This window comes from Coregonus lavaretus, assembly GCF_964263955.1.
Source record: "Coregonus lavaretus genome assembly, chromosome: 11".
In the NCBI taxonomy this organism is placed as follows: domain Eukaryota; kingdom Metazoa; phylum Chordata; class Actinopteri; order Salmoniformes; family Salmonidae; genus Coregonus; species Coregonus lavaretus.
The window spans coordinates 12,681,325-12,704,049 of record NC_139998.1 but is presented as its reverse complement, the minus strand read 5'-3'; the positions used below and the strand labels follow the sequence as shown (position 1 = coordinate 12,704,049).

At 42.5% G+C, this 22,725-nt stretch overlaps 1 protein-coding gene across 2 annotated transcripts in view; it reads left to right on the top strand.

The window, feature by feature from the left end:
- LOC311137134 (mitochondrial inner membrane protease subunit 2-like) overlaps positions 1-22,725 on the top strand; it is a 173,051-nt gene that overhangs the window by 36,822 nt on the left and 113,504 nt on the right. Inside the window, exons 2-4 of one of the 2 annotated variants that reach the window (XM_084171477.1) lie at positions 5,051-5,188; positions 7,357-7,463; positions 8,055-8,361. In XM_084171477.1, the coding sequence (XP_084027603.1) occupies positions 5,054-5,188; positions 7,357-7,463; positions 8,055-8,172 (360 nt within the window). In that variant the 5' untranslated portion in view covers positions 5,051-5,053 and the 3' untranslated portion in view covers positions 8,173-8,361. Of the gene's footprint in view, positions 1-5,050; positions 5,189-7,356; positions 7,464-8,054; positions 8,362-22,725 lie in introns of those variants that run through there. The other variant, XM_084171476.1, reaches the window with a different exon arrangement.

The following is a 22,725-nucleotide window of genomic DNA, read 5'->3' as shown; positions in this document are numbered from 1 at the left end:
ATCTCTAGTGGCACAGCTAGCACTGCGATGCAGTGCCTTAGACCATCATTGGCAAACTTCAGACGGCCCTGTACAGTGGGGAAAAAAAGTATTTAGTCAGCCACCAATTGTGCAAGTTCTCCCACTTAAAAAGATGAGAGAGGCCTGTAATTTTCATCATAGGTACACGTCAACTATGACAGACAAAATGAGAAAAAAAAATCCAGAAAATCACATTGTAGGATTTTTAATGAATTTATTTGCAAATTATGGTGGAAAATAAGTATTTGGTCAATAACAAAAGTTTCTCAATACTTTGTTATATACCCTTTGTTGGCAATGACACAGGTCAAACGTTTTCTGTAAGTCTTCACAAGGTTTTCACACACTGTTGCTGGTATTTTGGCCCATTCCTCCATGCAGATCTCCTCTAGAGCAGTGATGTTTTGGGGCTGTCGCTGGGCAACACGGAGTTTCAACTCCCTCCAAAGATTTTCTATGGGGTTGAGATCTGGAGACTGGCTAGGCCACTCCAGGACCTTGAAATGCTTCTTACGAAGCCACTCCTTCGTTGCCCGGGCGGTGTGTTTGGGATCATTGTCATGCTGAAAGACACAGCCACGTTTAATCTTCAATGCCCTTTCTGATGGAAGGAGGTTTTCACTCAAAATCTCACGATACATGGCCCCATTCATTCTTTCCTTTACACGGATCAGTCGTCCTGGTCCCTTTGCAGAAAAACAGCCCCAAAGCATGATGTTTACACCCCCATGCTTCACAGTAGGTATGGTGTTCTTTGGATGCAACTCAGCATTCTTTGTCCTCCTAACACGACGAGTTGAGTTTTTACCAAAAAGTTATATTTTTGTTTCATCTGACCATATGACATTCTCCCAATCCTCTTCTGGATCATCCAAATGCACTCTAGCAAACTTCAGACGGGCCTGGACATGTACTGGCTTAAGCAGGGGGACACATCTGGCACTGCAGGATTTGAGTCCCTGGCGGCGTAGTGTGTTACTGATGGTAGGCTTTGTTACTTTGGTCCCAGCTCTCAGCAGGTCATTCACTAGGTCCCCCCGTGTGGTTCTGGGATTTTTGCTCACCGTTCTTGTGATCATTTTGACCCCACGGGGTGAGATCTTGCGTGGAGCCCCAGATTGAGGGAGATTATCAGTGGTCTAGTATGTCTTCCATTTCCTAATAATTGCTCCCACAGTTGATTTCTTCAAACCAAGCTGTTGCAGATTCAGTCTTCCCAGCCTGGTGCAGGTCTACAATTTTGTTTCTGGTGTCCTTTGACAGCTCTTTGGTCTTGGCCATAGTGGAGTTTGGAGTATGACTGTTTGAGGTTGTGGACAGGTGTCTTTTATACTGATAACAAGTTCAAACAGGTGCCATTAATACAGGTAACGAGTGGAGGACAGAGGAGCCTCTTAAAGAAGAAGTTACAGGTCTGTGAGAGCCAGAAATCTTGCTTGTTTGTAGGTGACTAAATACTTATTTTCCACCATAATTTGCAAATAAATTCATTAAAAATCCTACAATGTGATTTTCTGGATTTTTTTGTTGTTGACGTGTACCTATGATGAACATTACAGGCCTCTCATCTTTTTAAGTGGGAGAACTTGCGCAATTGGTGGCTGACTAAATACTTTTTTCCCCCACTGTACAATCTTGTCCCTGACATCCTTGGAGAGCTCTTTGGTCTTGGCCATGGTGGAGAGTTTGGAATCTGATTGATTGATTGCTTCTGTGGACATGTGTCTTTTATACAGGTAACAAGCTGAGATTAGGAGCACTCCCTTTAAGAGTGTGCTCCTAATCTCAGCTTGTTACCTGTATAAAAGACACCTGGGAGCCAGAAATCTTTCTGATTGAGAGGGGGTCAAATACTTATTTCCCTCATTAAAATGCAAATCAATTTATAACATTTTGAACATGCGTTGTTCTGGATTTTTTTGTTGTTATTCTGTCTCTCACTGTTCAAATAAACCTACCATTAAAATTATAGACTGATAATTTCTTTGTCAGTGGGCAAATGTACAAAATCAGCAGGGGATCAAAAATGTTTTTCCCTCACTGTAAATTCCATTTAAAATCAACCAAAGGTTGAAACCCTAGGCCGATAGGAACTGTTTATAACATATTTCAACCACATAATCCTGTGGTTGAAATTTCACAAAACAACATTGATTACTTATTTTCCGATGTATTTTCCATGTAGATTCCACCTCACAATGTGTTGAATAATTAAGTTGAAACAACATTGATTTAACCAATTTGTGGCCAGTGGGTAGTGTGTGTGTTCCCTCAGCCCTGTGTATGTGTGAGTGCCATGGGTGCAGGTTGACTCCACCTGCTCTGTGCTTGGACTTTTAAAGCTGCAATATGTCACATTTTGGGCGACCTTACCAAATTCACATAGAAATCTGAGTTACAGATCTGTCATTCTTATTGAAAGCAAGTCTAAGAAGCTGTAGATATGCTCTGAGTGCGATATTTCTATGCTTTCCGTTTTTAAGTTTTGTTTTTGCGTCTTTTACACCAGCTTCAAACAGCTGAAAATACAATCGTTTTTGTTATGGAAAATATATCTCACAGCGGTTTAGATGGTACAATGATTCTCTACACGATAGTTGCTTGTTTTGTCACAAACTGAAATTAGGCAAACTATATTGTTTTTTCAAAGCAATAGCCACTAGTGTTGTCATGATACCAGAATTTTGATTTCGAAACCGATACCAGGTTTAGTGTATTTTTCCATATAAAGAATTATACACTATGTTTGAATAAAATCAACAATATGTAGGCTACTTTGCCTGATGCTTTAAGCACTACAATTAAAAATGAAGACACACAAATTACTAAAAAGTGAGCCAGAGATCAATATAGCCTAACCAGAAGAAAAAAAAAAAAGATCCCTACCCGACCCTGCTCCTTCCACTGCCCGCTGCTGCTGGCCTTCACAGATTCTGCCATTATGCTCCTGAAGTTGCCGGTAATAGGCTACACCAGCTTTCGGCAACCTTTTCCATTTGGAGTGCCAAGTAATCGTACCATTTCTTTCTACTGATCTGCATGCCAGTTATGATTTTCATATGCACATTTTCGTGGAACAGTTTCATTTAATTTATAATAAAGTCTTCATATCTCAAAATCAATGTCATGTGGTTATTCAAAATTCTATCTAAATGAAAATGATACTTTTAGATTTGTAACTTCTATTGCCTTTGCGAATTTGTAAAAATAGCCTACATAAAGCCAACAAATAATAACATTGTAGAAAATAGCCTGATAAAGCACCAATTTGTAAGTCGCTCTGGATAAGAGCGTCTGCTAAATGATGTAAATGTAAGGGCTATTTGACCAAGAAGGAGAGTGATGGAGTGCTGCATCAGATGACCTGGCCTCCATAATCTCCCGACCTCAGTTGACCAACAGCCTATCGATCAAACAGTCCAATATCATTACATACTTTTTTTTTTTATGTCAATATTTTTCAGAGACAGCCATTTATGATTAATTAATAAATTATACAATCATACAATGATCTTGACTTTGGTTAAAACAATCTAACTACATAACAACGTAATGGTAATCATTTATTTGAATGGTAAATCTCTATTGATAAACTGGGTAAATCAAGATGTAGCCTAGGCCTATACACAATACAGGTGTGCATGCATGAGTTATTGAGCTTCTTTTGGCTGATTTAATGGGGCTACAGATGACAAACAATCAGTTTCTATTCCATGTCGGACTTATTTAATTGGAATGATCAACAACATTTGCATAGAAGTAGCTTATTTTATAAAAATGTGTCTTTAACCGTCATTCACGAGGGTAGGAGCACAGTCAATTCGATGACACAATAGATCATCTTTGGGAGAGATGTGAGAGAGACACCGAAATAAGGGAATTAATTCAGTTTACTGTGTTAATCAGCATATTTTGTGTAATGGTTTGCATATTATCATAAAGTACTAGGGTAGTGAATTGATGTTAGCTTTAGCTGTCAGTTAGCAAAGAAAGTTAGCCTACAAAGTTGGAAGCTACCGGTATCTTATTTCATTGTAAAGTGTTCTTGCTTGTATGGACATTTTTTTGCGAACAGTAATTAACAGTTTTAACATTTCTACATGCTGTTCATATTAAAGTATGTGAACTTCTGTGCAGCATGAGTGGGGAGCTAACATAATGTAGCCCAGACTCCCAGTGCAGGCTAGCAATGGGTAAGTGGAGCAGGTACGGTGCATGCTATAATAAGGGATCGGCTGCGCTGACAGACAGGCTTGATCCGTGAGACACATTTGACAGAAGTACTGACATTTTTTTTTTTATGTACCGAGACTGTTATATCTAGCCTAGCTGTAGAAGAACGCACATCTGCACAGTTTCATAACAACGTACAGTACGATGTACAGCACGTCGTACCATACATAACAGAGACGTTATTCATGTTCTAGTATAGAAAAGTACAGAAGTTTCGGTATAACGTGCAACAATAATAGCCACTGCTATGTCTCGATATGTGTTTTGTTTTGACTAGCATTTCAGACAGCCAAAACCCCCTGTGGGAGAAATACTATCAATCTTTCATCTCGACTTCATTTGAAATTCTTACAAATGGGTGCTAGGTTTTCTGAGTTCACGCTTATTAAGGATAGGAAAGGACATGATACCACCAAGGAATACTTGACGCGCCTCTGAAGCATAAACTTTTTAAAGTATCTCACGATCACAATCAGTAACAACAAAATTTGAGTATCTGCCTGGTGGTTGTGTTATTTAAAGCCACTGATGCATTAGCCTGTCTAGGGTCTTTGGTCTGTCACTCTGTTATTTCACACTTGTTTGGCTGTCCTGCTGTCCTCTCTGAGGACAGAGGAGGATGAAAAATGCCTGCATGCAATATGTGCTCTCTCTCTGAGTGAGAAATAACTGAAATTACATTCTGTTCTTGCCAATACAAACTCCCTACTATCTGATTCTCCATTGGCTGTTGCATGCTGAGTTCTTATGACCGTGTTCCAATTCTGATGGCTGAACTGTGTTCTTCTGTCCCTAGGTGATGGCTCAGCAGGCCGGGGCTGGGCGCAGGTATATCCGGGCGTTTGTGAGCGGCTTCTTCGTGGCAGTGCCCGTCACTGTCACTGTTCTGGACCGCTTTGCCTATGTAGCACGAGTAGAAGGAGCCTCAATGCAGGTGAGACACATGCTTTCTACTTTTCTATCTCTCTCCCCCTCTCCATGCTTTCTCCATCAATTCCTACTGATGTTGTTGTACTTTTACAAAGCCCCACTTTCCATTTGTAGCAGAGTTAATTTTATCTAGGTATCTATCATACAGTACAGAGAGGGAGAGGTTCTCTTGAATGTAATCAATTGGCCTTACCCCACCCCCTACAATTGCCAATATCACAGAAGACATTTAGCCTTACTGAGATTCAGAAGCCATACAATACAACATATGTCATACTTCATGGCCTGGGTTGACACTTAGCGTGATGAAATACATCAAATGTATCTCACAGCTTTTCTCACATTAAGAAAACATAAACACTTGTTTTAAACCTCTATATTTAATGCACATCCATCTTTCATTCTGCTGTCAAACAGAGTTAATCTGGTATACACATGTAGCTATAAGTCAGTCGGGCAACCAAGACCCATTGGTTTCACCTCATTGGCTGGGTTTTGTCCTCCGTGTTGACAGTGTTGGATGGCAGTTTAGCTTCTTGGGAATGGTTGACTAGAGAAGCCATACAGCGTGATATTGTAACATGGGAGCTGAAGGGTTTTATAGAAGCTCTAACACAGCTAAAGAAAGTTAAATTTCTTTGGAATAATCCTAAATAAAGAGATCTTTCAGTCATAGTTTTGTTTGTACCATCCCATATGACGTAATTAGCATCCTAGTATATTTACATGGTTTTCTAAGAAAGTAAGAAAAGTAACAACAAATGTTTGTCTGAAGAAGATCGTTATTGATCTCCCTCCTCCTCCTCCTCCTCCTCCTCCTCCTCCCATACTACTACTTAGTAAGTCAATACATTCAGATACTGAAGGCTGTTTACATTGTTGGAGTTGTTCAGATTTCTCTATGTTATAGTTGTGTAGACAGACAGTTGCCTCACTTTGCCTCTCCTCCTACAAGACCGTGATAGTTTAAACTAGATTCCTTACAAAACCCCTGCATTGTCTTGCCTTAGGCTGCAGTCTTCACAAGATTGAATTGTTGACCAGACAATCTTATTTGATTGAACTTTCCTTGTCTCCTGTGTTTTTTTTTTCTTCTGTTTTCATTAATTCTAGGGCGCTTTCAAGCTAGCAAGATATACATTTTTGAAACAATACAGCATGTAATATGGTAAAATATGACTGAAAGTGAAAATGATAATGTATCCAACTGTATCAGATAAATTCCGCGGCTGGCAGCACTCGTATGGGATATTTATTTTCGTCAGATGGATAAGAGATATTCTGTCAATTACCCTGGCAAGCGTGAAATGGCCTGTGCACATTCTGTTTAATGAATCATTCTGCCTGTGTCATGTCACCCGCCGCTTGGAGCGGGGCTTCGTCACACACTAGCTCTTCGATAAAGTGACACAGTTGTAAGAATAAATTATTTATGTTGGGGGATTTCACAGACTATAGGCCTACTATACAGTGTACGATAGAGTTACAGTCATGGTTGTTGAGAAACCCTCTTGCGTTTCCCATTGAGGGTGAAATTGTTAATTTTGTGGACTCACTGGGTAAGGAGAGAGTTATACTGGGGCATGTTCACAAGGTACAAAACTGAGGGAAACTTGAAGGTACTAAACTTGTCCAACCCTGATGTACTCTGTAAGGGACTGTAGGAATTATGTGCATCATCTTGTTTGTGTTGTTGTTTAGATTATTGACCTCTGTACTGACCCTTGCCCCGAGACATGGCTGTTGACTTCTATGGCTTTAGACTCTATAGTTAGTTAGCCTACAGCCACGTCTCAGGGCAACCCTTCCACTCCAATAGATTTAAAGGTATGACGTGTGTTTCACCCATATCTGTCGGTGTGAATCTGTAGACACAGGAAGACATACAGGTAGGCTAGATACAGAATTTAGCTCAGTATGGCAGGAGCCCGCTTCACTTCTTTAAGAGGAATATGTCATTCTGAATATGTCACTCTTGGAGGAATATGTAATTCTGTGGTGTTCAGTCTGTCTTCTGTTCCCTGGTTGCCCTCTGCTTGGCCCTTGTTGCTGTTCTTCTGTCCAGGACACTAATGACAATGTTGCTCGTTTCCCCTGTTCCTTGTTTCTTTCTGATGTGAAACAGACATAGACTCACCTTTTTTGTGTTTGTGTGTGTGTGTGTCTCCTCAGCCCTCCCTGAATCCTGAGGGGAATGTGACAGGGTCTGACGTGGTGCTCCTGAACCGCTGGAGTGTGAGGAACTACCAAGTACGACGAGGTGACATCGTATCAGTCCTGCAAGTAACCAAGTTTTAACCACGTTTACATCGACTTTTGTTTGTTTGTTTGCTGTCAGACAAGCTGGGACCTTGTTAGTTGCTAAGATCAAGTGGATTTGGATAAACACTCTCTCCCGTTCTGTCCCTCTTTCTCTCTCTCTCTCCCTCCACCTCTGGAGTAGGCCCCTCTGCCCACGGCTGACTGAGCAGTGACGTTCTGCTCCCCTATAACTCCCCTGTGCCGTTTTTAAAATAGAGAACCTGTTGACACTGTTGGCTCCACAGCCGAGACAGAGGAGGGAGGGAGGGAGGGAGGGAGAGAGATATTACCAAGACTCCAATTAGAGCACCACACAGCCACGTCAAGGCTCCCTGCTTTCAGACATACTCTTTGTTCTGAAGCACCGTGGAAAGCCAAATGTGGCCCTGGCTGCTAATGAAAAAGACTCTCTCAGAAATGGCATCATATTCCCGATATAGTGCACTACCTTTGACCATAGGGCTCTGGCCAAAAGCACTACACTATGTCGGAAATAGGGTGTTATTTGGGATGCAGTTAAAATCTCCCCTGAAATAAAGTATTTTCTCTCTCTTTCTCTCTCCTCGTAGGCTCAAGTCCCTGGTCGCAGTTATCCCAGACTACTTATCTCAGTCTTTGTTTTTGCAATGGCTGCTGAGACATCATTGTGTGATAACGCAGCTGTCTGATGCATTTGTGTTGCCTTGATGGGATTCAGGTTTGATGTTGTTTGATGCAGAAGAGCAGAGCAGAGGTCATGAATAGGCAGACATAGAGGTACGGTCAAGGAATATAACTGCATTATGTATTTTCTGTGTTCATTAGTTAAACTGGGTTTGACAACCTCAGGGTAAAGTTTTGCAATGACTGATTTATTTGGGTTCTACATTACTATTGTAATTCAGCACGGATGTCCACAAACCACCCATCAATGCAGGTCTCCCTTAGAAAATAGGTATTCTGACTTCAATGGTGCTACCTGGTTAAATATAATAAAAATAATTTAAAAAATGCTATTAAATGCACCTAATTGCTGCTGTGGGGTTTGATGTGATGTGGGTTCAGACAGACAGCGGCAGGCAGGATAAATCCCTCTTCCATAATTACCCCAAGATGGCAGCCTCTCCCTTCCCTTCCCTGCAGGGGACGTGTTGTGCTTGTGAACAGGATGTTCAGCCATTATGAAGCACTATTCCTGGCAGAGCGGAGTGAAGGAGAAGGGGGAGAAAGAGGGAAGGAGAGAGGGAGAGGGGGAAGTGATAGAAAGAGAGAGTGAGAGAGAGAGAGAGAGCTAGTGTGGAATGCTAATCTAAGGAAATCTGACAGTGGCTTTGACACAAACTAAGTTGTAAGAATAAATGATTTCTGTGGGGGGATTTCACAGACTATAGGCCTACTATACTGTGTCATGGTTGTTGAGAAACCCTCTTGCGTTTCCCATTGAGGGTGAAATTGTTAATTTTGTGGACTCACTGGGAAGGAGAGAGTTATACTGGGGCATGTTCACAAGGTACAAAACTGAGGGAAACTTGAAGGTACTAAACTTGTCCAACCCTGATGTACTCTGTAAGGTACTGTAGGAGTTATGTGCATCATCTTGCTTGTGTTGTTGTTTAGATTATTGACCTCTGTACTGACCCTTGCCCTGAGACATGGCTGTTGACTTCTATGGTTAGTTAGCCTACAGCCATGTCTCAGGGCAACCCTTTCACTCGAATAGATTTAAAGGTATGATGTGTGTTTCACCCATATCTGTCGGTGTGAATCTGTAGACACAGGAAGACATACAGGTAGGCTAGATGCACCAATTAACCTGCATGCTTTTGAGAATGCTTTTTCTAAAGCAAGATTTATGAGGAAGGGCAACATGTCAAGTAGATCTGTATCAACAGCTGTTGTCGGGTGGGATTTCATAAAATAATCAAAAGCGTATTTCTCATCTGCCAAAGAATTTCACCCTGGCCTGTACTGTATTTACATGTCAAATGTGATATTGGACTACTGCTACGGCAAGGCAGACTGAATTCCCTCTTCTAATTGGTACTCATTTTAAAAGCAAATTGTCCAAGGCAATATTCTGGGCCTCTGAGTAATTTCTTATTTACAGAATAGAATACTCCTCGTTTCAGGGCCATAGTTGTGGATGAGGAAAATGGTTCTGTCACCGTGTTTATGAGTGCATATATGGAAAGTTATCTGCCACATTGGGTATTTGTCATGCTTTCAGTGCAGCCTATTACAAAGCTGATTGATTTTATGTTTTGCTGTAAACATAACCATATGGTTTTGAGCAGCCCCAGAAACAGATTTCTGCTAAACAGAATTTTCTTGTGGAAGAGGAGAAATGCTTTTCTCCGGGTTATAAATAGGTGTCATAACAGATTAATAAATCCCCTTTTTCTGGCACCGTGCTTTTGTTTATGACAAGGTTTTAGGATTACCATCCTGGTACAAGACAATAGAAAAACAGATGTTGAAAGTTTTGACTTGTACGTTTTTTACACGTTTATTAAAAATGTGGATGAGTATTCATGGTATGCACAGCAGCAGCTATGTAAACCTTCAAAAGTCTGTCGTTTCTTCTATTCCCGCTTGTTCAGTTGGACTATACTGACTTTGTGTAATTAGCATCAACAGAATCCAGTTGAGCTGTGTTTTAGCCAGCCGTGACCAAGGCCCATTGTTTTGGGATTGGTCTTACAAAAAAAGTGAAGACAGAGGGGAAAAAAGGCAAGCAAAAACCTCAGATGCTTAATCTAGGAGACTCTGAGCTGACAATCTCTCCTCTGCAGACATGTTGCTCGGGAAACAGCGGAACGCGGTCTGTGGAGTTAGGAGTTCCTTCTTGGACACAGGAACAGGGGAGCTGACTGGCCTGGCCACCCTTCCATGAGCCATTAGGTCCCTGTGGGGCACACTCTGACCCCCGGGGAGGGGAGGGCAGGGGAGAAGAGGGGAAGGAATGGGTGGCCAAGGGAGAGGAGGGGAAGGGAGGCAAGGGGAGCAGAGGGAAATGGAGGAGAGGAGAGGGGAAGGTCCTAGAATGGGATGGGAGCAGAGAGCATGTGGGATGTTAATAGGGTTTGTTTTGCCAAAAGGGATCGCTTCAGTCTGTCTCCTATCTAACAGATAGATAGGGATATTTTGACATGTCTGCTGCCTGGTGGTCGCTGGCTGTAATAGTGTTATTATCTGTCATTTGTGTGATTTCAGCTGCGTGATGGCTGGGTAATGGCCTCTGTTAAAAGCAGGACATTGGCCTCTTGAGCTAAGAATCCCTCTCTGCGAACACACACACACACACACACACACACACACACACACACAGATAGTGCTCAGAGCACACACACAGATAGTGCTCAGAGCACACACACCTGCATTCAAAATATGTTTAATTTTATCTTAAATGTTCGATAAAGGTTGGCGTTCCCTCCAACCTGCTTAGAGGCAGCCATTTCATTCAACATGTAAATAAGAATTAACTTAATTAGTAAATTAATTTATTGCCCTGTGAAATCAAATTGAATGTAATTTGTCACATGCTTCGTAGACAACAAGTGTAGACTAACAGTGAAATGCTTACTTACGGGTGTATTTCCAAAAATGCAGAGTTAAAGATAAAAATACAAAATAGAATAAATATATAAACAGAAATAGTGACATGAGGAATTAATACATAATGGAAACAAGTAAAAATAACATGGCTATATAAAGGGAGTAGAAAATAACATGCCTATATACAGGGAGTACCAGTACCAAGTCGATTTGCATGGGTACCAGGTAATTGAGGTAACTATGTAATAGTGATTTGCGGGTTTACTCATAACCCACAGTCCCCGCGGTTATATCTGCAGGGCGGGCGGGTTTAGGGTCATGAAATATTGTGTGGATGAAGGGCGGGTGGCGGGCGGGTTGAATAAAGGAAAACAATACCTTAGAAATCCATAAATGTATAATTCTAGTGCAATTTATATCTATAGGCTACATTGAAGTTTTTCTTTCAGTATTTTAAGCTATCTGACATTAGTGCGTAAGCCTAAGCTTTAGGGCCAACTATACGCTCACCGAATAGCCTACACGGCAATCGCCAAATGCTTATGGGAACAGGCAGAAAAATCGATCTACGGAGGCAAAAAGGACGATGTCGGAGTTTAATTCAATAAGAGAAAAGCTGGGAAATGGATAGTTGAAAATAAAGACAAGGGAGGGAAAGATTTGGTCAAGTGGTAAAAGATGATGATGATGGCAGTGTTATGTGAGATGATTGTGAGGCGCTATGCAAATTGACAGTCACAAGACGGGGACTTCAAATAGGCCTTTGGCACGTCAAGGGAACTGTATCCTTCTGTTCAGATGGGTTAAATGGAAACTGAAATCTGGACACTGACTGTAGGTCTATAACCTCTCACATAGCCTTAATATTAACTCCTGCATAATTAAGCATTTCTTGCAGTAAAATGAGTCATCAAATGTAGGCATTATTTTGACTCGGGTACAGGAGTGGAGAAATATGATTTATTTCTTTCAGCATCTTGAGAGAATGCAAATGCACAGTTAGTTACCATCTGTAGAGGTGCTGTCTTTATCAGCATCATAAAAACGGATTAGTATTTCAACCACATAATATATGCATCCAAGCCGAACTGAAATCTTATCAGAAACATGTTGGGTTGTTTTCAGAGCATTCTATTTCCTTACAGCTGGTCAAACTGATGTCATTTTGTAAATTTAGCACAAAAAAATCGTTCCATATTTATTTTTATTTTTTTATTGCATTTTCTCCCTGGTCCACCCAACGTCTTTGCTCCACGAAGGAAGCAGAGATCACAGAGAGAACTTTACCGATGTCAACTAGATTGAATCATTCATTCTATCGATTTATGACATTCTGGTGAGCAAGGTTTTTTTTTAGTCTTCTAGGGCAACATATAATGACAGGAGAGAAGCCGCATGTATCTAATTATAGACAAGTTGACTAACAAATAGCCTTCCAAAATGTCGGAAATTACACTGAGTATACAAAACATTAAGGACACCTGCTCTTTCCATGACATATACTGACCTGGTGAATCCAGTCAAAATGTATGATCTCTTATTGATGTAACTTCAATCAGTGTAGATGAAGGGAAGGATACTTTTTTGAAGCCTTGAGACAATTCACATCAAATCAAATCACATTTTATTTTTCACATACACGTGTTTAGCAGATGTTATTATGGGTGTAGTGAAATGCTTGTGCTTCTAGCTCCAACAGTGCAGTAATATCTAACAAGTAATATCTAACAATTTCACAACATATACCCAATACACACAAATCTAAGTAAGGAATGGAATTAAGAATATATACAGTACCAGTCAACAGTTTGGACACACCTACTCATTCAAGGGTTGTTCTTTATTTTTACTATTTTCTACATTGTAGAATAATAGTGAAGACATCAAAACTATGAAATAACACATATGGAATCATGTAGTAACCAAAAAAGTGTTAAACAAATCAAAATATATTTTATCAAAAAGCCACCCTTTGCCATGATGAAAGCTTTGCACACTCTTGGCATTCTCTCAACCAGCTTCACCTGGAATGCTTTTCCAACAGTCTTGAAGGAGTTCCCACATATGCTGAGCACTTGTTGGCTGCTTTTCCTTCACTCCGACTCATCCCAAACCATCTCAATTGGGTTGAGGTTGGGGGATTATGGAGGCCAGGTCATCTGATGCAGCACTCCATCACTCTCCTTCTTGGTCAAATAGCCCTTACATTTACATCATTTAGCAGACACTCTTATCCAGAGCAACTTACAAATTGGTGCATTCAACTTATGATAGCCAGTGGGACAACCACTTTTTTTTTTATTATATATATATATATATATATATATTTTTATGGGGGTTGGTGGAAGAAGGATTACTTTATACTATTCCAGGTATTCCTTAAAGAGGTAGGGTTTCAAGTGTCTCCGGAAGGTGGTCAGTGACACCGCTGTCCTGGCGTCGTGGGGGAGCTTGTTCCACCATTGGGGTGCCAGAGCAGCGAATAGCTTTGACTGGGCTGAGCGGGAACTGTGCTTCCGTAGAGGTAGGGGAGCTAGCAGGCCAGAGGTGGATAAACGTAGTGCCCTCATTTGGGTGTAGGGTCTGATCAGAGCCTGAAGGTAAGGAGGTGCCGTTCCCCTCACAGCTCCGTAGGCAAGCACCATGGTCTTGTAGTAGATGCGAACCTCAACTGGAAGCCAGTGGAGTGTGCGGAGGAGCGGGGTGACATGAGAGAACTTTGGAAGGTTGAACACCAGACGGGCTGCAGCGTTCTGGATAAGTTGTTGGGGTTTAATGACACAGGCAGGGAGCCCAGCCAACAGCGAGTTGCAGTAATCCAGACGGAAGATGACAAGTGCCTGGATTAGGACCTGTGCCGCTATCTGTGTAAGGTAGGGTCGTACTTTGGGAATGTTGTACAGCATGAACCTGCAGGATCGGATCACCACTTTGATGTTAGCGGAGAACGACAGGGTGTTGTCCAGGGTCACGCCAAGGTTCTTTGCACTCTGGGAGGAGGACACAATGGAGTTGTCAACCGTGATGGCGAGATCATGGAGCGGGCAGTCATGGAGCGGGAGGAAGATCAGCTCTGTCTTGCCCAGGTTCAGCTTGAGGTGGTGATCCGACATCCAGAATATGAGAGGGCCTAGAACTGAGCCCTGGGGGACACCAGTGGTGAGAGCACGTGGTGCGGAGACAGATTCTCGCCACGCCACCTGGTAGGAGCGACCTGTCAGGTAGGACGCAATCCAAGAGTGAGCAGCGCCGGAGATGCCCAACTCGGAGAGGGTGGAGAGGAGAATCTGATGGTTCACAATATCAAAGGCAGCGGATAGGTCTAGAAGGGTAAGAGCAGAGGAGAGAGAGTTAGCTTTAGCAGTGCGGAGAGCCTCCGTGACACAGAGAAGAGCAGTCTCAGTTGAATGACCAGTCTTGAAACCTGACTGGTTTGGATCAAGAAGGTCATTCTGAGAGCGATAGCAGGAGAGTTGGCTAGAGACTGCATGCTCAAGAGTTTTGGAGAGAAAAGAAAGAAGGGATACTGGTCTGTAGTTGTTGACATCAGAGGGATCGAGTGTAGGTTTTTTGAGGAGGGGTGCAACTTTCGCTCTCTTGAAGACGGAAGGGACATGGCCAACGGTCAAGGATGAGTTGATGAGCGAGGTTAGGTAAGGGAGAAGGTCTCCGGAAATGGTCTGGAAAAGAGAGGAGGGGATAGGGTCAAGCGGGCAGGTTGTTGGGCGGCCGGCCGTCACAAGTCGCAAGAATTCATCTGGAGAGAGAGGGGAGAAACAAGTCAAAGCATAGGGTAGGGCAGTGTGAGCAGGACCAGCGGTGTTATTTGACTTAATAAATGAGGATCGGATGTCGTCAATCTTCTTTTCAAAATGGTTGACGAAGTCATCCACGAGGAGGGAGGGGGAGGAGGAGGAAGATTCAGCAGGGAGGAGAAGGCGGCAAAGAGCTTCCTAGGGTTAGAGGCAGAGGCTTGAAATTTAGAGTGGTAGAAAGGGCTTTAGCAGCGGAAACAGAGGAAGAGAATGTAGAGAGGAGGGAGTGAAAAGATGACAGGTCCGCAGGGAGTCTAGTTTTCCTCCATTTCCGCTCGGCTGCCTGGAGCCCTCTTCTGTGAGCTCGCAATGAGTCGTCAAGCCACGGAGCAGGAGGGGAGGACCAAGCCGGCCGGGAGGATAGGGGACATAGAGGGTCAAAAGATGCAGAAAGGGAGGAGAGGAGGGTTGAGGAGGCAGAATCAGGAGATCGGAGGGAGAAGGATTTAGCAGAGGGAAGAGATGATAGGATGGAAGAGGAGAGAGTAGCGGGAGCGAGAGAGCGCGAGCGAAGGTTGCGACGGCAAATTACCATCTGAGTAGGGGCAGAGTGAGTAGTGTTGGAGAAAAGGATACAAAGTAGTGGTCGGAGACTTGGAGGGGAGTTGCAGTGAGATTAGTAGAAGAACAGCATCTAGTAAAGATGAGGTCAAGCGTATTGCCTGCCTTGTGAGTAGGGGGGGGGGGGTGAGAGGGTGAGGTCAAAAGAGGAAAGGAGTGGAAAGAAGGAGGCAGAGAGAAATGAGTCAAAGGCAGACGTAGGGAGGTTAAAGTCACCCAGAATTGTGAGGGGTGAGCCATCCTCAGGAAAGGAATTTACCAAGGCATCAAGCTCATTGATGAACTCTCCAAGGGAACCTGGAGGGCGATAAATGACAAGGATGTTAAGCTTGAATGGGCTAGTGACTGTGACAGCATGGAATTCAAATGAGGAGATAGACAGATGGGTCAGGGGAAAAGAGAGAATGTCCACTTGGGAGAGATGAAGATTCCTGTGCCACCGTCGCGCTGACCAGATGCTCTTGGGGTATGCGAGAACACATGGTCAGACGAGGAAAGAGCAGTAGGAGTAGCAGTGTTTTCTGTGGTAATCCATGTTTCCGTCAGCGCCAAGAAGTCGAGGGACTGGAGGGTAGCATAGGTTGAATGAACTCTGCCTTGTTGGCCGCAGAACGACAGTTTCAGAGGCTGCCAGAGACCTGGAACTCCACATGAGTCGTGCGCGCAGGGACCACCAGATTATAGTGGCAGCAGCCACGCGGTGTGAAGCGTTTGTATGGCCTGTGCAGAGAGGAGAGAACAGGGATAGACAGACACATAGTTGACAGGCTACAGAAAAAGGCTACAATAATGCAAAGGAGATCGGAATGAAATGAACTTAACATCTGGGAAAGCGAGAGAGCGGGGCCTCCCTCACTTACGTTTCACTGAAACACTCAAATATGACTCTCCCAACTTCCACTTTAGAAATTATAATTCTTGGAAACTACAGTGGTTCAATGTTTTCTAGGAATAGACTCTAACTTAGTTTATTCAGCTAGCTAAGTTGGTACAGTATTCTTCAGTGAAAACCGTCCAGGGCACCGAATCCTATGACGCCATAGCCAACTAGCATGCCAGCCTCCAAAAACACGGTTTAGCACCAATACTCGGTTACATCAAACCACCAGTATGTTAACACGCCAAACAGATCATTCGTGTCTGTGTCTAACGTTGTGTACAGTTTTGGGTTCGTTTTCACAGTTTGAGTGAGTACGTCATCAATTTATTCAGCCAGTTAGTTAGCTAGAATAGTTAGCATACTAGCTAGCCATTACTCTCTGCCAACGAACCAACCTCTCCTCCCACGGCACAAGAGCCAAGCTAACGTTAACTAGTCACCCATGTCCCGAATTCCCTTGAACGACTCTAGTTACCAGTATGTAAAAACAAAACAAAAATAATTGTAGGTTATAACTTACCCTTAGTAGCTACTGTTAGCCAGTTAAGTGCAAAGCTAGCCACTGAATCGATTCAGCCAGTTCGCGTCTGTCCCAACAGAGAGAAAGTGTCTCCAAATATTACAGCTAGGTCGTTCCAGCTATTGTTTAGTTAGCTATCCAGGTAGCAACAAGCTAGCTACATTTCGAGTACAGTAGCTACTAACTACCTAACGTTAACGCTTCAGATAATGAGGATAGAAAAACAGCTGAATGGCATAATTACAGGTACTCTTAAGGGTGAAATAACATTGGAAACAACTATCCACAGTTGCTAATAGTTACCAGTAGCTACCCGCTAGCTAGCTAGCTTTATTGGTCCAGGTAGTGGGTTAGCTAGCCTCGTGCTTCACCGGGCTCAGCCGAATACAATACTTACCTACAATAATTAACTACAATAACCTACAATAACTACCTAGATAAACTGCCTACAATACCTAACTACAATACCTACCTACAATCTAAATACATGGTTTAAGCTTTACTCGACACCATATAAGAAGCCAAGCTTACCTCCCGCTAGAGAAACACAACACAACCTGGAGGTGTGTTGGGTCATTGTCCTGTTGAAAAACAAATGATAGTCCCACTAAGCCCAAACCAGATGGGATGGCGTATCTCTGCAGAATGCTGTGGTAGCCATGCTGGTTAAGTGTGCCTTGAATTCTAAATAAATCACAGACAGTGTCACCAGCAAAGCACACCCACACCATAAAACCTCCTCCTCCATGCTTTACGGTGGGAACTACACATGCGGAGATCATCCGTTCACCCACACCGCGTCTCACAAAGACACTGTGGTTTGAACCAAAAATCTCACATTTTGACTCCAAACCAAAGGACACATTTCCACCGGTCTAATGTCCATTGCTCGTGTTTCATGGCCCAAGCAGGTCTCTTCTTATTGGTGTCCTTTAGTAGTGGTTTCTTTGCAGCAATCCGACCATGAAGGCCTGATTCACACAGTCCCCTCTGAACAGTTGATGTTGAGATGTGTCTGTTACTTGAACTCTGTGAAGAATTTATTTGGGCTGCAATTTCTGAGGCTGGTAACTCTAATGAACTTATCCTCTGCAGCAGAGGTAACTCTGGGTCTTCCATTCCTGTGGCAGTCCTCATGAGAGCCAGTTACATCATAGCGCTTGATGGTTTTTGCAACTGCATTTGAAGAAACTTTCAAATTCTTGAAATGTTCCGTATTGACTGACCTTCATGTCTTAAAGTAATGATGGACTGTCGTTTCTCTTTGCTTATTTGAACTGTTCTTGCCATGATATGTACTTGGTCTTTTACCAAATAGGGCTACCTTCTGTATACCTCCCCTAGCTTGTCACAACACAACTGATTGGCTCAAACGCATTAAGAAGGAAAGAAATTCCACAAATTAACTTTTAAGAAGGCACACCTCTTAATTGAAATGCATTCCAGGTGACTACCTCATGAAGCTGGTTGAGAGAATGACAACCGTGTGCAAAGCTGTCATCAAGGCAAAGGGTGGCTATTTGAAAAATCTCAAATATAAAATATATTTCGATTTGTTTAACACTTGTTTGGTTACTACATGATTCCAGATGTGTTATTTCATAGTTTTGATGTCTTCACTATTCTACAATGTAAAAAATTCTAAAAATAAAGAACAACCCTTGAATGAGTAGGTGTGTCCAAACTTTTGACTGGTATTGTACATATATGGACGAGCAATGACAGAGCGGCATGGACTAAGAGTTTATTCCCCTCTAGTTGCACAGGTGATGTGGGTAGAAATTCGGATTTCAGTTTTCCTGCATTAAAATCACTGGCAACTAGGATCGCTGTGTCTGAATGAGCGTTTTCTTGTTGGCTTAAGGCCCTATATAGATTGTTGAGTGCGGTCTTAGTGCCAGCATCGGTTTGTGGTGGTAAGTAGACAGCTACGAAAAATATACTATAGATGAAAACTCTGTTGGTAAATAGTATGGTCTACAGGTTATCATGAGGTATTCTAACTCAGGCGATCAGAACCTCGAGACTTCCTTAATATTAGAGATTGCACACCAGCTGTAACAAAGAGAGACACACCCCCGCCCTTGAGTTTACCAGAGACGCTGCCATTCTGTCCTGCCGATGCATTGAAAAAACAGCTAGATTTATATTAACCATGTCCTCGTTCAGCCACGACTCTGTGAAGCATAGGATATTACAGTTCTTCAGGTCCCGTTGATAGGATAGTCTCGAACAGAGCTTGTCTAGTTTGTTCTCCAGTGATTATACATTCACCAATAGAACAGAAGCTAGAGGCGGTTTATTCACTTGCCGCCGTAGTTTCATCAGGGTGCCACCACGTCGGCCTCTATATCGTCGTCTTTTACTCTTCAGAGTGTCGGGGATTAGGGCCTATTTGAATTCTTCATCCAAATCGAGGTTAGTGATCGCTGTTCTGATGTCCAGAAGTTATTTTTGGTCATAGGAAACAATGGTGGAAACATTATGTACAGAAAAAGTCAGCGCAAAAAAACATAAAATAGCATAATTGATCAGGAGCCCGTAAAACGTCCGTTCTACATGCCAGCGCCATTCCTTGTCAAATCTCATCACTCTACTAATAAAAATAAATTTATACATTCCTGTTCATCAGAGCATTAAAGGGTAGGAAGCATGAGTTTTTACTCACCAATGTAACAACACAGTGTGGTCTAAGACTTTGTAACTTAGTTTTAGTCATGATCTGGTTACCCATAAGTACAAACATAGTTATGTTTTTGGGTTATTTATTAACTCATTTCCGGATAACTTCTTAATTACCCACAATGCTCTATTTCTCAATGTCATATGGAGGATCTACACTGCTACTGAGTTCGTATGCTAGCTCGGTAGCTAGCTCAAGCTGGCTAACGTTAGCCACTAGCCATGCTAGCATGTTATTACATTCCAGATCAAGTGTTGGCAGTGGTGAGCTACAATCCACCAATCACAGGAAGTGTGATGTAAATAATAATAATATGCCATTTAGCAGACGCTTTTATCCAAAGCGACTTACAGTCATGTGTGTATACATTTTTACGTATGGATGGTCCCGGGGATAGTAGTGGGTAAATAAGAAGCAGATGCAGCATGATCTTCTAGTGGGAACCCGTTAGCACGGCAGGCTCTGGTGTCTTCTTCCCGTGGGCTCAAAATGAAAGAGAGAAAATCATACTAAAACAAATGTGTACCTTGTCTTTTCTCCTTTTATTTTTTATTTTCTACAAACGTTTTGTAACTTTTTCCACATCTGGAATCTATCTATTTGGGATTTCCTTGACTCTGCATCGGCCGGTGAAGCCGCATTTCCCTGGCTTTGGTAGCTAACTCAGCCTGCACACTTTTAAAAGTTCTACCATCGGATGGGCCGCAGGTCTCTGCTATCTCTTTGCTTTGATCTGTTATTATGTTTTAGTTGTGTTGTTAGTTGTGTTCTAGCTGGTCTCCAGTAGTTGGGCTCTAGCTTACAGACCATAACAGTGGTGGTTGGCTAGGCTGACTAGGCTAATAGATAGCTAACATTAGCTGGCTGGCTAGCTTACTGGCTAAGATAACTTCATATAGCTAACATTCTTTAGTAACTGGTTAGATGGCATTATGTATTTTTAAAACTTGGTTTACTTTAATGTAGCTGTAAGCTCTGTAGCTCAGCTGGTAGAGCACGGCGCTTGTAACGCCAAGGTAGTGGGTTCGATCCCCAGGACCACCCATACACAAAAAATGTATGCACGCATGACTGTAAGTCGCTTTGGATAAAAGCGTCTGCTAAAATGGCATATTATTATTATTTATTATTAAGCTAGGTGTTGATAGCAACTGGCTGACTCATGTAGTGCTAACGTAACATTAGCAGGCTAGTAGGGGTAATGTTAGCAGGCTAGGTGGCTAACAACCTTGCAAGTTGATTTGTAACAATAAATTCATTAATTTATTGATTGTAAGTTTGCATAAAATTTTAATCAGTAGTCAAACGATTTGGTTTAATTTGAAGTTATACATTTGAAGTTATTTCTGTTGGAGTTTACATTATAGGGAATAGGCTGGCTTGCCGGGTCCTCACCCTCAGTGGAAAAAAAATTCTGACATGACTTCGTTATTCTTCGGAATTCTGATTGGTTTTATGTAATAACTCGAAAAATAGAAAAGTGAGGTGTAACTTTGCATTGGGACTTTTGATACGTATACGAATGCAAATCCATATGTTACATGTGGGGACATTTATGCTACCCACCCTTTAAAGATATTCTCTGGTACCTTTGTCTACTTTTTAGCCACTAGTTCTGAAAGTAGCAGCCACGAGCCAAAATGGGTTGCCGAAAATTGCGTACTACAGTACTTCACAAATATGCAGATATGTGCACCATGTCATTGCTCTCTCGCTCTGCTGTGTGTGCATCTTGCTAGCTGTCACTCAAATGGCGAGGGGCTGAAGTTCATTGGCTGAAACTCGAATTGCTAGGGGACTGGCCCATGTGGGGGTGAATGTAGGGAAAATGGCGCCGAACAGCTTCCAGAAAACAGTCGCTTTCAAACTAGGGACTACGTGGCTAATTGAGGTAAGACAGTATTTCTGCTCATAGATTATCCATGTATGAACTACACATTGACACATCCAGCCCAAAGCGGATGTTTTATTGAAATAGTCTTCAAACTCAACACAAAATTGTATTTACATTTTTCACTACTTTGGTGTCAATAGTCTGTCACCATTCAATACATACAGTATTTATTTCTCTCTCATTCTGTGAAATAGATTGGACTCAACTGAATGAACTGACCTCATATATCACAGGCCATCCTCTTTTTATAGTCAATTATCTGATGCAGTACTACCATTAACATTTAGGATTGGTTAAGATCCACCCCTTCTTTGTACTTTATAGGCCTGTCTCCACCGGACCCCCATAGTACTGTATACATTATTTTAACAGGTTTCATCTGACTTGTGAATTCCAAGATGTGCTTCAATGAAAGTGGGTTGGGTCATGGTGCTGATAACACCAGGGTTGGGGGTTTGATTCCAGCATGGGCCGCATATACTGAATACTTGTACAGTGCATTCGGAAAGTATTCTGACCACATTTTACAGCCTTATTCTAAAATGGATTCAATCGTTTTTTTCCATCATCAATCTACACGCAATACTCCACAATGACAAAGCAAAAACAGGTTTTTATAAACATTTTCACATTTGTAAAAAAACAACAACTGAAATATCACATTTATATATGTATTCAGACCCTTTACTCAGTACTTTGTTGGAGCACCTTTGGCAGCGATTACAGCCTCAAATCTTCATGGGTATAAGTCTACAAGCTTGGCACACCTGTATTTAGGGAGTTTCTCCCATTCTTCTCTGAAGATTCTCTCTAGCTCTGTCAGGTTGAATGAGGTGCGTCGATGCACAGCTATTTTCAGGTTTCTCCAGAGATGTTCGATTTGGTTCAAGTCCGGGCTCTGGCTGGGCCACTCAAGGACATTCAGAGACTTGTCCCGAAGCCACGCCTGCGTTGTCTTGGCTGTGTGCTTATGGTCGTTGTCCTGTTGGAAGGTGAACCTTCGCCCCAGTCTGAGGTCCTGAGTGCTCTGGAGCAGGTTTTCATCAAGGATCTCTCTGTACTTTGCTCTGTTCATCTTTCCCTCGATCCTGATTAGTCTCTCTGCTGCTGAAAAAGATCCCCACAGCATGATGCTGCCACCACCATGCTTCACCGTAGGGATTGTGCCAGGTTTCCTCCAGATGTGACGCTTGGCATTCAGGCGAAAGAGTTCGATCTTGATTTCATCAGACCAGAGAATCTTGTTTCTCATGATCTGAGAGTCCTTTAGGTGCCTTTTTGGCGAACTCCAATCGGGCTGTCATGTGCCTTTTACTGAGGAGTGGCTTCCGTCTGGCCACTCTACCATAAAGG